The 14,020-nt window shown below is 40.2% G+C and overlaps 1 protein-coding gene across 1 annotated transcript in view; it reads left to right on the forward strand.

Moving 5' to 3' along the window:
- Positions 1-6,782: 6,782 nt before the first annotated feature.
- Positions 6,783-14,020, forward strand: part of palm2akap2 (palm2 and akap2 fusion) — a 44,558-nt gene continuing 37,320 nt past the window's right edge. The window contains exons 1-2 of the mRNA XM_020609773.1: positions 6,783-7,109; positions 13,734-13,785. Coding sequence (XP_020465429.1) covers positions 7,015-7,109; positions 13,734-13,785 — 147 coding nt within the window. The 5' untranslated portion in view covers positions 6,783-7,014. The remainder of the gene's footprint in view (positions 7,110-13,733; positions 13,786-14,020) is intronic.

Consider the following 14,020-nt stretch of genomic DNA (forward strand, 5'->3'; position numbering starts at 1 on the left):
CGATGTCTCCCCTCGCCCTGGCCTCCCTTAACATCGGCATCAACTCCCTTCTTCTCTTCCTCACAGACTCGGTGTAATCTTCATTTATATAAATATTAGATCCTTTAAGCTTCTTTGCTTGTTGCAGTATGTGTGCCTTATCTTTCTCTTTCATCAACTTTACAATCACCGCCCTCGGTCCCCGATCAGAAGGTTTCCAGTCTCTGTGAGCCCGCGCCATCTCAATTTCTTGATGAATTTGCAGTTTATCCTTTAATATTTCCTTCACCTTACATTCCGCATCCGTCCAGCTTTCTCCAGCTTACTCCTTGATTCCCTTGAAGATGAGGTTTTTTCGTTTGGACTGTACTTCCAAAACATAACAAGGGTCATGTACATACGTATATAAACAAAGTAGGGCAGAGATGAAACAGATAAACTGACGGCAGGAATCAGGAGAGCAGGAGGATGAGGACAGAGAGGTGAAAAGACAGGCTAACCAAGGGGACAGGCGAACAAAACGGATTTCCACAGCACAGGAACTGTCAGCTGGGATAAAACAAGTAACGTCTGGCTAACCTCATGGACAAAAAAAACAAAGAGGTCCACAGCACAGGAACTGTCAACGTGGACCGTATAACACAAAACATATAATCTACGTATAAAATGAGATCCACAGCACAGGAACTGTCAGCGTGGTAAACAAAATACGTCCGATACATACCATGAATCAACAGCTGTTACGGGGTATGCATGTTAGGTCAGGTAAGTTTGGTAACGCATGTTAGGTCAGGTAAGTTTGGTAACGCACGTTAGGTCAATGCTCTGGCGACGACGGAGCGTCTGCCAGAGGCATAAATAAGGTAGCATAAACAGAAATCCTCAACTCTAAATCCAAACCATAAGAGATTGTAGAAGAAGTGATGTATGGCCAAAATATTATTTGTTTCCAAAAATATGCTCATGCTCAAGGAACATAGAGTAAGTAAGGAATATAAGTATAGCTGAACACACACACAACACTACATTGATGAAAGCATTCTCTCCTTTTAGATATCCTGTGAGGATCAGCTATTTTCTCTTCCACAGCACTACATTCAATACTGTCCCATACACACACAATGGTTGTGGAAAATTACAAGCCATTAATTGTGATATTGATGTTGTAGCTTGGTCACATGTTTCTATTAACCAATCACATCTCTCATTTGACAAATACCACAACAATACTACTGACACAGAGGAAACCTACAACTGTGTGTGCATGGGAGACTGTTTTCCAGGCTTTGTGTGTATGTGTGTGCAGGCATGCAGGGGTGTGCTGCTCTCCATTTTAATGGCAATTCAGTCAGAGCCTTTCCCATCTCCTTGTCGCCATGGCAACTGAGCGGGTAAGCAGCCACGTTTGTCTCGGGGGCCTTGGCCTTCTTTTGCATGCCACAGCTGCACATACTGCACACACATGCACATACTCATACATGCATTTGATTTGATTTGATTTGATTTATTCTTTCAAGCATATACAACAGTTGATATAACAACACACATTTTTACACACAATCCAATATCAATTTGCTTATACCTAGTACATGCTTGAATGGAGTAGGAAGAAGTCAGACTTATCCAGTCCTACCCCATGACATCATCTTACCATCATTGGTTTGCAAGCAATAAATGATTCACTTCTGCACACACACACATTATACTAAAAAAGAATATAACAGTGTTAACATTCTTAAATCACACAATTGATATACTAAAGAATGGTTACAAAATATAATCATTGAGCCTGTTCTTGCATATATCTTGATTGACACACACCTTTATATTTACATGCCACAATAATGTCACAGGCCCTCTCAGGTGTTACCCTGAGGTGACAAAACGTGCTTTCAACAGGCCTATGGTCATTTCCACCCGGCCTCTTGTTCTGCAGTGTGCCACATTAAAGCGTTGCTGGGGGCCTTAACAATTTAGACTGTATGAAAGCTACATTGGTGTGATCCCTATACCCCATCTTATGCACAATTCTTATCGCTCATTTTTGTAATATATACAATGGTTGAAGTGAGCTTCTGTATGTATTTCCCCAGTTTTAAACGCCATACTCTAAGTATGGTAGAATCAATGAGGAATACAAAATGTGTAATGCTTTCCCATCCAAAATATATTTCACCCATGCCAATATCGATATATTTTTTGCTATTTTGTGCTGAACATATCTGACATGAGATTTCCAGGAAAATTTGTCATCAACTATGACACCTAGAAATTTAATTTCATGTACTCGTTCTATTTTAGCTCCCCAATATTCAATTGAAATTCATTGTCTAATCTGCGATTCCCAAATACCATGAATTTAGTTTTATCCAAATTCAGAGATACTATATTACTATCACACCATTTCTTTATTTTCTCAAGTTCCTGTGTAAGGGCCTCAAGCAAACATTTACTCTTCAGAGTACGCACACGTTTCCTGCCTTGTACTGTATGCACCCACTGCCCCACCCCTGCACCCTCTGAGAACAGAGTTCTCCCCAAAATTGTTAACACATACCTCCCCCTCCTCCAAACCAGTGCTTGGGATTTCCCAGTTAAAGGCTACAGTACGTATAAAGGCTTTCCCAACAGTTCCTCTCTTTAAAAAAAAGCTCTATACTCTCCCTCTTTCTCACACATACACACACTCTACCACCACCAGTGGTCTAAACTGGGCTATTAGCATGGTTTTTGTGGGTGCCTACTGAAGCTGGCTGGCCAGCCAATGGACTGAAATGAAAAATTAACAGTGTGATGTTTTATTCACAATGCTTATACTGTAGATGGAAAAATGGAAATGTAGCTGGACACTAATGATGACTAATACAGTATAACCTCACACTTTATTTAACACCATCTTAGCCTTGCATAGGCCAAACAGTTTGCTGAGAGCCCTGAAAAACATCAGCAAGAATCAACCAAACACAGTAGCTGGAAGAGGAATCAACGAACCACTAAGGGTGGTTTAAACGGCATTTTAACTTGCCACCTCTCAAACCTCTTGAACCATGAGCACACTTATTTAAACTAGACACTGTAAACAGTACATAGTGAAGCCTGAGTGTGATTGCACTTATTTCTGGTCTGAAACATGCTCAGAAACGGATTCTGCCAGATAATTGAGAAGAACTTTGAACAGCTGTTTTAACATTTTATTGCTAAAACTGGAAGTAGACTGCAATGGTGTGCATTCACCCAAACAAGTTCCTGCTGCCTTCTCTGATTTATTATGGCAAGGAAATGTTGCAGACATAACATATTTATACCCGATACAGATTTCAGAGGGAGGAATGAACCACAACATTTCTGTAACTGAGAGGAAATATTACAGTTTGACCAAAGGTGCACTGCAACAAATATGGAGCTCTTGCCAGTGATCAACACTGTTAAGATTTCCCTGCTGCCGTAGCTGCAGCTGCACTGCAGATTACACACTGGGGCTCCTTTAATTTAATTTTTCATTTGTTTTAAGAATTTTGCACTGGCAAGAAAAATGCCTTCATCACCCACATCCTGCTCAGGATGCGAATGAATAGTTTATCACCTTACTTCTGGCAAACACATATTTACACAACTGACGGGGATCGCACAACTGTACTCTTTTTTAATTTATTTATTTAATCAAAGTTTGGCATCTGTTGTGCTAAATGGCTTCAGGACAAAATCACTCACTGGCATTCAGTAGTTTAAATATAATATATATTTAACTGACTTGCTTTTCATTAGTGAGGTGTTACAGCAATGGACACACAGTAAGTATGTGTGTCTGTTTGCCATACTGTACTATATGTCTGCTGGCACTAATGAAATAGGACTTTACCTTGGAAGATAAGTAATAAATAGTAGATTGATCACGGTGCATTTGGACACACAGTCAATGAATATATATAGTTAGAGTAATTGTATACTGACAAATTGTGAGCATTATTTTTCATTAAAAAGTGTATAGTTTTTTAGTCATTTATAATAATATTTTATAATTCACTAAAATGTCTTTATTTTAAAATGTCCAGCTCTTTCCTTCTCCTCACTCAGTTCAGCGCTCCCTCCACTAGCAATCTCTTTTCCATACTGAATCCATTTAGTCGCATGTAGTTATGGCATCAGTGAGAATATAAGAAAAAAAATCAAATACCAAGAGAAATCATGATTAAACATTGCAGTGATCTTCTAAAAGCCTTGAAAAGGTGAAAAGTGTTAATAACATATTAACTCCACTTTAAAATCTAGCTAGCAGTGTCCTCTACTGAATGTCCTCTGACAGTGCATCTAAAATGGCAGTTTCATGTCATATTTATTATAAATTGTCTAGTACTGCAGATTTATACTTTGGTAATATATGACCTGCATCTTGGACATCTTGGATTTCCAACATAATCAAAAAGACCTTTCTGGCAAGTCTATAAGACGTTTTGTATTTAAACTGAACTCTCTTTTTTCTTTTCCATAACCTGAATTAACAAGATGCTTACAGATTAATATCATATATATTCATCCATTATTTATATCTTATTATTTATTCCTGAATAGAGTCATGTGGGTACTGGAGCCAATCCCAGCTGACACTGGGCGAGAGGCAGGGTACACCCTGGACAGGTCGCCAGTCTATCATAGGGCTGACATGTAGACAAACAACCACACACACTCACACTCACTCCTACAGGCAATTTAGAGTTGGCAATCAACCTAAGTCTTTGGACTGTGGGAGGAAGCCGGAGAGAACCCACGCAGGCACAGGGAGTACATGCAAACTCCACACAGAAAGGCAGCAGGTTGGCCCGGAACCTTCTTGGTGTGAGGCAACAGCGCTAACCATTGTGCCGCCATATATCATTCATTCAGCCTTTATTTATACAGGGTGATCCAGTGAGAGCAGGTCACTCCCTTTGCATAAGAGCTAAGAAAATAAAGATATAAAATAACAATCAAATTATTATGAGATGTGTTGGATATCATCTTTTTTCACAAAATTTTAGTGATCCTATAGACATTTAATAGGCTCCTTGCTTTCTGCCTCATGTCTGCTTTGATATTACCATGAGGATCCACCCAAGTAGGTTTTCAAATGGCTTTAGAAATCCACAAGATGGCAGCATAGCCAACAATTTAAAAAGGACACTAGCACCATTGTACTAGCTCACGCATGCAATACTCTGCATGTGGGCCTTTCGGGCACATTACATTACTTCATGGTCTCATAAGATCAAACGTATTTTAATTGCACTGGACATTTTTAATATTTTGAAATATTTATATATAAATTCAAAAAACTGAAACTTTCCACTTTTAAAAGTTACTTCAATTTTTAAATTGTTTTAATCGGCAAAGGAATATTTCTGATCAGTCTGTGATTGTTCTATATCACAGCAGCAACAATTCATTTTAGCCCACTGATTTGGGACAGATGTTCAAACACATAGTTTTCTGGGTGGAGGTAAAGGATGACTGACACACAGAGTGAAGCGAATACAAGCTGCATGTGTGATGTCCATTTAGGGTCACTACCTAAACCCGAAGAGCAGCCTCGAGATGTCTGGCATACCACGCAATATGATAACCATGTGCTCAACACGAACTGTCAGAAAAGGAATAAGAGAGAGCAAGAGAAGGAGGGAGCCCGGGTGGGGGTAGATAAGTTGAGAAGAAACAGTCTCTACAAGTGCATTCATCTAAATATGTGACAGCCAGGAATGTGAAACGTCTTGGCACTTTAATGGATGTGACCATCACTGTGTCCTCTGAGCCTGGGAGCCACATGTTGACTATTCTACTGCCGGTACCAAACAGTAAACACTAGAGAAAAACAACAGTACTAACACATCACATTAATTTAAATCATTCTTTTTTGCCTTTCCAACTCATATGATTACTTTTATCTTACTGCCTGTTCTGAACATTTTCAACTGATTGTTTCATTGCTTAGAAATAAAAAGAATGTGTGATTAAAATATGCCTGGATGATGGACCAGATTATAGTTCTGAGGCTATTTACATTAGCGATAAACTAGTAGAGTCTGTAGAGAGTGAGATGTGGAAGTGAGTAGGAAAAGCAGTTTTCAAGAAAATCAGGACAGGAAAGAATGAAGAAGAAAGGAAGGAAAGGGAATGGCATATAAACTGTCATGGTTTTCCAGACTGTTTCCCCAACAGCTCCAACTGATTTTGATGTAGACGTGGAGGATCCCATGCACTGTTAGATAATGTCTGTCCATGATGACAAGTCCTAATTTTGCAAACAAGTTGCGTTTCATGATCCCGAACATGAGTCTTCTTGGTGTCCTGACTGTGAGGCTTCTTTTATATGAGGAGTATCATTCAGTTTATTCCATTTACCCATTTTCTTTAAGTGTTATCCAGTTTATTTCTAGGACTTCAGGAAGGTATCTTTTTGTGTGTGTCTTTCACAGTCAATGAGATTTCTGAGTATCATATCTGCCTCTTTAAATGAATCCCCCCTTAGTCTCAAAGGGAAAATGTTGTTCGCAAGGTAGCAGTCGAAGTGAGGCAGGTCGGCCACTCCTTTCATTATAGAGTAACTCCCCTAAGGCTGTCTGTCTCTCTGCTGTCTCTTTGGCATCCTCTACTCTCTCATTTCAGCTAGCTCACCATTCTTACCTTCCATCCTTGCCATACTTGACAGCAAACATCACATTTATACATAAAAATACACAAGTAACAACTGTCTCTTTTTCTCTAGTTCCCTGTCTTTCTTGGTTTCTCTCTCTCTCTCTCTCTCTCTCTCTCTCACACACACACACACACACACACAAACATGCTTACACGCATCCCCTACTGCTGGCAGACCAGGGCAATGCAGGAGCGGCAGCAGCAGCTGCTCTGACACATCCTGGCGTGACAAACACACACCGAAAAGGCAGGAGGAAAGGAGGAGGAAGAGGAGAAGATAAGAAGGAGGGGAGGGAGGAGGAGAGGAGGAAGAGAGACAGGGAAGGACAACTCTGTGAAAAGGACACCAGAGGACAGGAGAAGAGGAAGATGAGGAAGAGGAGCATGGAAGGAGAGCAGAGGAGACAGGGTGTTGCAGCCATGTCAGACACACCTTTGCAGAGGAACGGCACAGCGACCGCACCGTAAGCAGATGTTCTTTGTTGTTATTTTTTTATTTCTATCTGCCTCTTTCCTTTGAGCTCTTCTCCCCTTGGCTGCATCCTTCCACCTGTCTCCTCTCCATCTGACAGGCTGGGTTGTCATGGGAACGGGAGCTCCGTCATGGCGAGGCCACTGCTCAGTCATGACTGGAGAGGGGACACGCGGTACACCGCGTACACTCCTCCCTCTCCTGTCTCTGTCTCTTTTCTTCACTCAGCCCCACACTCCCTCTGTAAGCCTCTCTACTGCACTCCAATCCTCCATGTCTTCACTCACTTTCTACATTTTCCCTTTTCTGTTTATCACTGTCTTCCTTTTTTTAATCAGTTCTGCACTCCTTCTCACTCATTTTTCTATCCTGTTTTCGTTCTTAGCACATACACGGGGTGTGAAGCTGCATATATATCTGTGTGTGTGTAAAATGTGCCATGTTTCAGCACAGACAGTGAGAAGGCTGCAGGCTTGATCCATCCTCTGTGTGTTAGCACAGTCCACCATGCTGCAGACCCCTTCTTTCTGTGTCTGATTTGTCTGTCTATTTATATATATACTGTAGGTGTGTGCATGTTGTTGTGTCTTCATATGGAAATAAAAAGTCATTTATTTATTTAGTTATTTATTCATTTATGTTTTTTTTCATCAGCAACAAATAATGTTTATTCGTCACATTTATAAATCACAGCAAAACAAATGTAAAGAAAACTCAGCAAACTCTGCAATCTGTTATATAAGCAGTAGCATGCATGCATGCTCTATATCTGCAAAAATAAGATGTTCTATGTTCTGTCCATGTTACATGCCTCTTACACAAATAGGTATTTATCAGGAAAGCTAGCTGTATGAGATTTAGGGTTCAGTTACTTGTTCTTCAGTCCTTGGACGTACTCTTGCTTGCTGTCCCCTGCTGTACAGTATTAGCATTTTGCTTCCAATGACAAATTCACCAGGAGCACCTTGCTATTGTTTGATCTGAACTTTATTGTGCTGAAATTCTGAGCTCCCTCAGCTGTGCAGTAGCCATACCAACTTCTACACCAACTGTGGCTTCAGAATACAATACAGTACTCTTACAAAGCTCTGAACTCACTCCCTCTGTTCTTACTACAGTATCACTAGTCACATTAATCACAGGTTTTAAAAGTCTCTATTGTCTCACTGAGACTTTCCAACACTCAGATTTTACTATATTGTCCTTATTCATATGATAATCACACAGCCTGTACAGCTTTTGTTTCAAAATTTAAAGTCTAAAAGCCCTGTAGATGTTGCAGATTAGCTGGTTTGGCTGTTAACCAGTGGGGTGTAGTTTACCTTCAAGCTGAGAGTTTTGTTCAGCTATTGACAAAAAGTTTGAGTGACAGGGTGCAGTGATTTCTGCATCCTCTGTCAGAAATGAGAGTTTTGTTCAGCTATTGACAAGCAGTTTGAGTGACAGGGCGCAGTGATTTCTGCATCCTCTGTCAGAACTGAACCCATGAGGCAGACAGAGAAGGTGTAGGGAGGCATGAAGCAGACATGTAGCTCATGCACCAACAGCTGATGTTATAACTGAGGAAATCAGAGACTCTGTTGGCCTGTCTATGATATCATATTTTTCCTTTGTGCTATCTATTTCCCTCTGTGCTGTGGACTAATTTTAATCCCAGTGTACACTGTATTGTCTCTGGATTGTCCACTGATTCAGCAGAAAGACAAGGTAGGATTTGTGGTCATGTAGAGTGCAGACACCACAATGGCAGATGGCCCAGTCTCTGGTGCTATTTATTACTCACTGGGAAATCTTAAAGAAAATATGTGATGAATTAAATACATGCAATCTCACAAGGTGGAAACTCAGCAAGACTCAAATAATATCTAATCAGCAAAGTAATCAATAATGAAGCCCTATAGATGAAAGTTTGTGTTTATTTGTAGAGCACAATTTATGCAATAGAACATGTTGTACAAAGTGATACAGCAATGCAAGTGTTAAAATATGAACACCTACTTTGCAGTAAAATAAAACTCACTCGAAGTGACTTTGCATGGCTATAGCAGACCAAATTACTGAAACACATTCATATCACAAAAATAAATAAGAATAAATTAAATACTAAAATCTGTTTAGCTGCCAAAAATGACTGATGTCCAAAAGTTCAACCTTTCTCCCACAGAATGTGCTTTTAAAAATAATAAGTAGTTACATAAACCAAACAAACAAACAAAAAACAACTACTCACTAAGTTGTGACAAGGACTGCAGTATGCAGGGAATTGCTTGTTCTAAACTGAAGGGAACCAGGTGCTGAAATTATGTGGTAGATTTTTTATTTTATTTTTTTACATATGCTTTTATTGTGTTTAGTTAACCAGTGTGTGCAGACAGACAGACAATGCGACTCAAAGTCTCAGCTTGACGTCCATTAGTGATGTATAAAATATGAATGAGATTAAAGTCTGGCAGTCCCATAGCCAAAAATATTTCTGTTAAGGATGCTGCCCCCTTCTTTTTCTCTCACTCTCTCCCTCAGTAACAATAACTCAGTCTGCAGCAGAGGCCAGTCCACCAGATGTGTGGCTTTATCTCTGTGTTTCAGTTATTTTGAGGAGAAATGAAATGTGGAGCTCAGGAAAAATAGACAAAAGAGATGATGATTGCATTAACATAACATAACACACACATACTTTTTTCTGACTTACTTTTTTTGTCGATATTTGCTCATTCTCACTGCCTCCTACTCACTCTTTACATGCTGTTATATTTGTGTGAGTGTGTGTTTTCCTGCCTCTGGTTCCACATCTGGAGGCCATTACCTCTGGGCTGGGACGTGGGGGAGGTGGGGCTGGGCTGGCTGTGCAGTGAGGTCATTGCGTCATTGTGGCGATGCAGAGGAACAATGATGCTGTTGTCTCCAACGACAACCAACCAGCATAGCTGACGCCAGAATTAAGGGGCAAAGGGGGTTTGGAGGCAGCATTTATAGTGGATGAGGACAGAAGGAGGAGATAAGAAGTGTTTTTTTATTTAACTTTTAAAATGTAGAATAACATTAAAGTAAGGAAGTACAACTTTGTAATGACAGTGCGAGCAGCCAACATAATGATGAGATTGGTATAATTCCAGGTAAAACAGAGACTCTCAGAAAGGCCAGGTCTACAGTAAGTCTTCAACTGGCTCCAAATACAGACAGCTGTAGAACTGAAGCTGGTTTCATAAATAATATTTAAGAGATTTAAGATTCCAGACAGGTCATGGTTTATACCCTGAATGTTCCAGCATAAAAAACTGTAGCAGCAAGTTTTAATGAGGACAGGAGAATGTTGTTTATACCTCAAGTAAAGTATGTTAAAACAATGCTGTAGGTTAGGCAAAACATTCGATAAGATTTATTTTTAGTTGAGAAAAATACATTCCAGCTCATCATCGTGCACTAGTACTACCACCAATGCACCAAAAGTAAAAACTAATTACAAATACAAACATTCCCAAAGGAAATATTTGAAAAAGTCATATCAAATTTTACCCAGTATGAACTGTTTATTTTGGCCATTTCAGGAGAGCACAACGAGCAGTAAACAAAACTAAAAGGGAAAAAGACATTTTTACTACCATTGTTGTGCAACAGAACGCTGCCAAACTCTAGAGAAGTGGAGCAGATAGAAATCTCAGCACTCCTGAACTGATGACTCTGCAAGAGACTTGTCTCTGTCCATTAGACTTGTAAACAAAATAATAGCACATTCAAGCGACTAAATATGAGTGACTTGACTTTTAAGAGTGCCGTAATGCTGCCAAACATTGAACTACCAGAAAACTTTAAATGTTTAAATATGGAAGCTATAGCCGTGAGCTACACATAACTCATTTTTGATTTGCTGAAGTTGCAGCTGCCCAGTGGCGTTACAGAACAGATACTCTCCAGCTGCAGTTATTTATCGGACACTTTTTTCCCCTCTTAGGGTAATGCAGTGGCTGCTGTGTCAGTGTGTGTGTGTGTGTGTGTGTGTGTGTGCTACATCCTTCTGTATTCCCCAATGAGTCAACTAGGAGCTCTGCTGCTCTTTCTCCTTAAAAGGACCTTTACTTGTTGAATGAGGGATTGAAAAAAGAGAAAAAGGAATACAAGATGGATCGAGGCAGTGTAGCAAAAGAAAACGTTAGGTTATTAAAAAATAGACAAAGCAGATCAAGGCCACTTATATAGATAATATAAAAGTTTAGTTATACTTGCAGCAAGGGAGGATTCAATACACACAATATGGTTGCATGAAGAAAATGCTCAGAGAGGTGATCTCTCTGAGGGTCATTTATACATTCAGACCTAACAGTTGTGGTGTTGTAAAATGGGGTGTAATCACAAACATTTCTACACATCTGCAGTCTGACTGCTCATGAGAACAGCATCAGATAAATGCATTCAGTAGTGAACACATGGTATCTATTCTAATACTACTGTTCTACCCAGTACGCGTACAAGGCGTATAATAATTATACTATGGGTCTCTAGGTGTTACTGCCCCTTAGTAAACATATTTGCAATCATTTTTCCAAGAGAAAGTTTGATAAAGAAACTGATAGATGCAGGCAGGTGTGAGATGAAGAGGAACAGAGAAGGAAAGGATGAGAGGAGAACTATGAAAAGATGGAGATTAAAAGGAAAAGAAGGAATGAGGAGGGTCAGGAAGGAGACAAGGAGGGATAAAAGAGAAAGGAATGGAGAAAGATAACATTTGGGGAGTGAGAATTGAAAAGGATAGAAGATGGAAGAAGAGCAATGAAGGGTAGAGATGTGCCACGGCAATGAAGGAGAGCAACAGTAGTGGGGAAAAGAAGAAGAAAGAAAGGGATGAGGAGAGGAGAAAATATTGGATACAGGAAAGGAAGTGCAGCAGAAGAGACAAGGGACAAGAGGAGGAAACGAGGAAGGGATGTAGGACAATAGCGAAAGAAAAAAGTGAAAGAGAAAAGGAAAGTAAGTAAAGTTTAAAGAGTTTGGAAAGAGAAGAAGAATTGATAAAGTGAAGCTAGAGAGTTAAAAAAAGAGAAAAGAAAATTAGGACACAGGTAACAGTGACCCATTTACACCCACATACACACTGTGTGTGTGTGTGTGTGTGTGTGTGTGTGTGTTGTGATCTTCTTAAAAGGTACGTTTGTATTTCCAAAGATGTTCATCTGCATATGTCAGTTTATGCAGTGGCTTTCTCATCTTCATGTTTTCTTGTCCTTTTTCTGTCCTGTTCTTGCTTTTCTAAGTAGGAGGTTTCTATAGTGACCAGAAATAGAAACTGAAGAGTCAGCTACTAGTAATGTTTGTGTGTAGGCAACATCTCTGCCTTTAGTCTCAGAATTTTACTAAAAGATCACAATTCACTATCGTTAAATGCTATTAACATACTCTGTTTCTCAAAGTGTTACTAATGCTCTGTGTGACACTTTGTGTTTTAAATGTGAGAGAAACATACTGCATCAGTGCAACAGCACATAGTAACAGCAAATGACTCTAATAGCAGCAGCAAATCTGTGGATTCCTGTCATCACATATGGGTGAAGGCCTGGGTGCTGGGAGGTGTGTCATGTCATAATGCAGTGGAATCATTTGGCCAAGGTGTAGGCAGTTAGTAGCAGCCAGATGTTCTGTCACACGGTAAGATGGGCTGACACTCCTACCTTTGTCTCAGTTACAGTGAAGAATGCAATTTTTATGTTATTTGTGTCCAACACTTCAGTATTAAGTGTTTTTGAGTTTATACTATAATGTTTTAGAGTGTCAGCTTGTGTATTAGTCTCTTGAAAGACATTTATTGCATTTTTACCTTCCATGTAAATGCTCTTTTTTTAGTAGACGGCTGCTTCAGAACTGAGCAGTGAGTTTTAATAACAGGATGATTCAGTGTGTCTACACCTCTTCTGATTTATCACAGTAATAGGTAGGCCTCCATCCAAGTCACAGCTAAGATGAAGAAAGTCACTGGACAGAAGATAAAGGGTGAAATCAATGCAAAACAAATAATCCTCAAATTGTTGATGTTCCATTTCCAGTTGTCTCATCTGTTTTCAGCAACCCTCAGCTTTCAAATATGACAAATTACTCTTCTGCAATTTCATTTTGTTTTTCCTCTTTCTTTCCCTCATTCCTTTTTCTGTGATTGTCTCTCTCCTCACAACTGCCTCCATGCCGTAGCTCCTCTATTTGTCCCCTTCCTTTTCTCTCTCTCTCTTTCACTCTCTCTTTCATCTGCTCCTCCCAGCTGTTTAATCACACATAGCTCATACCTAAAAAAGAGAGGGAGGGAGGGGACAAATGGGAGGGGATACAGAGAGCGCAAAAGAAAGAGTGGGAGGTAGAGATAGAGAAGAGAAAATGCGAGCAGCTGGCTGAGTGTGAGGCACATGGCCAGTGAATGAGAGAGCTTTGCTTTCCCCCAGTGCGAGCGCCTTCTACCACTGTCTCCACTCTCTAGTTGGATTACTGCTGAGGAAGAACCTTGTCTGAATACGCCTCCTTCTTCTCTTTTAATTCCATCCCCTCTCTATCTCTCGCTGAGGGAACTCCAGCTCTCTGTCTTCCCAGATCTCACCTCTTGTTCTCCTTTCACCCCCCCTCTCCCCTGCTTCCCCCTCAGGATGTCGTGTGAGGAGGCTCAGCTCCACAAAGAGAGGTTGCAGGCCTTGGCGGTAAGTCAAAATGTGTTCTAACTGTATGCTCCTATTCTGCTCCTCTCTTTATGTTTCTTTGCCTTTCTACCTGTTTTTTTGCTGTTTGTCTTCAAGTAACTTAGAAGATGAGAGCTCTCACCTCCACCCTGTCTCACCCTGACTTCATCTTTTCCTGTCATTCTCAGTACAGTATCCTTCCTACCTCCCTAACTGTCTGGCGCCTCAGAGTTAATGCAACTCTGAAAGTCTCTCT

Source organism: Monopterus albus, unplaced genomic scaffold (assembly GCF_001952655.1).
Source record: "Monopterus albus unplaced genomic scaffold, M_albus_1.0 scaffold102.1, whole genome shotgun sequence".
NCBI classification, from domain to species: domain Eukaryota; kingdom Metazoa; phylum Chordata; class Actinopteri; order Synbranchiformes; family Synbranchidae; genus Monopterus; species Monopterus albus.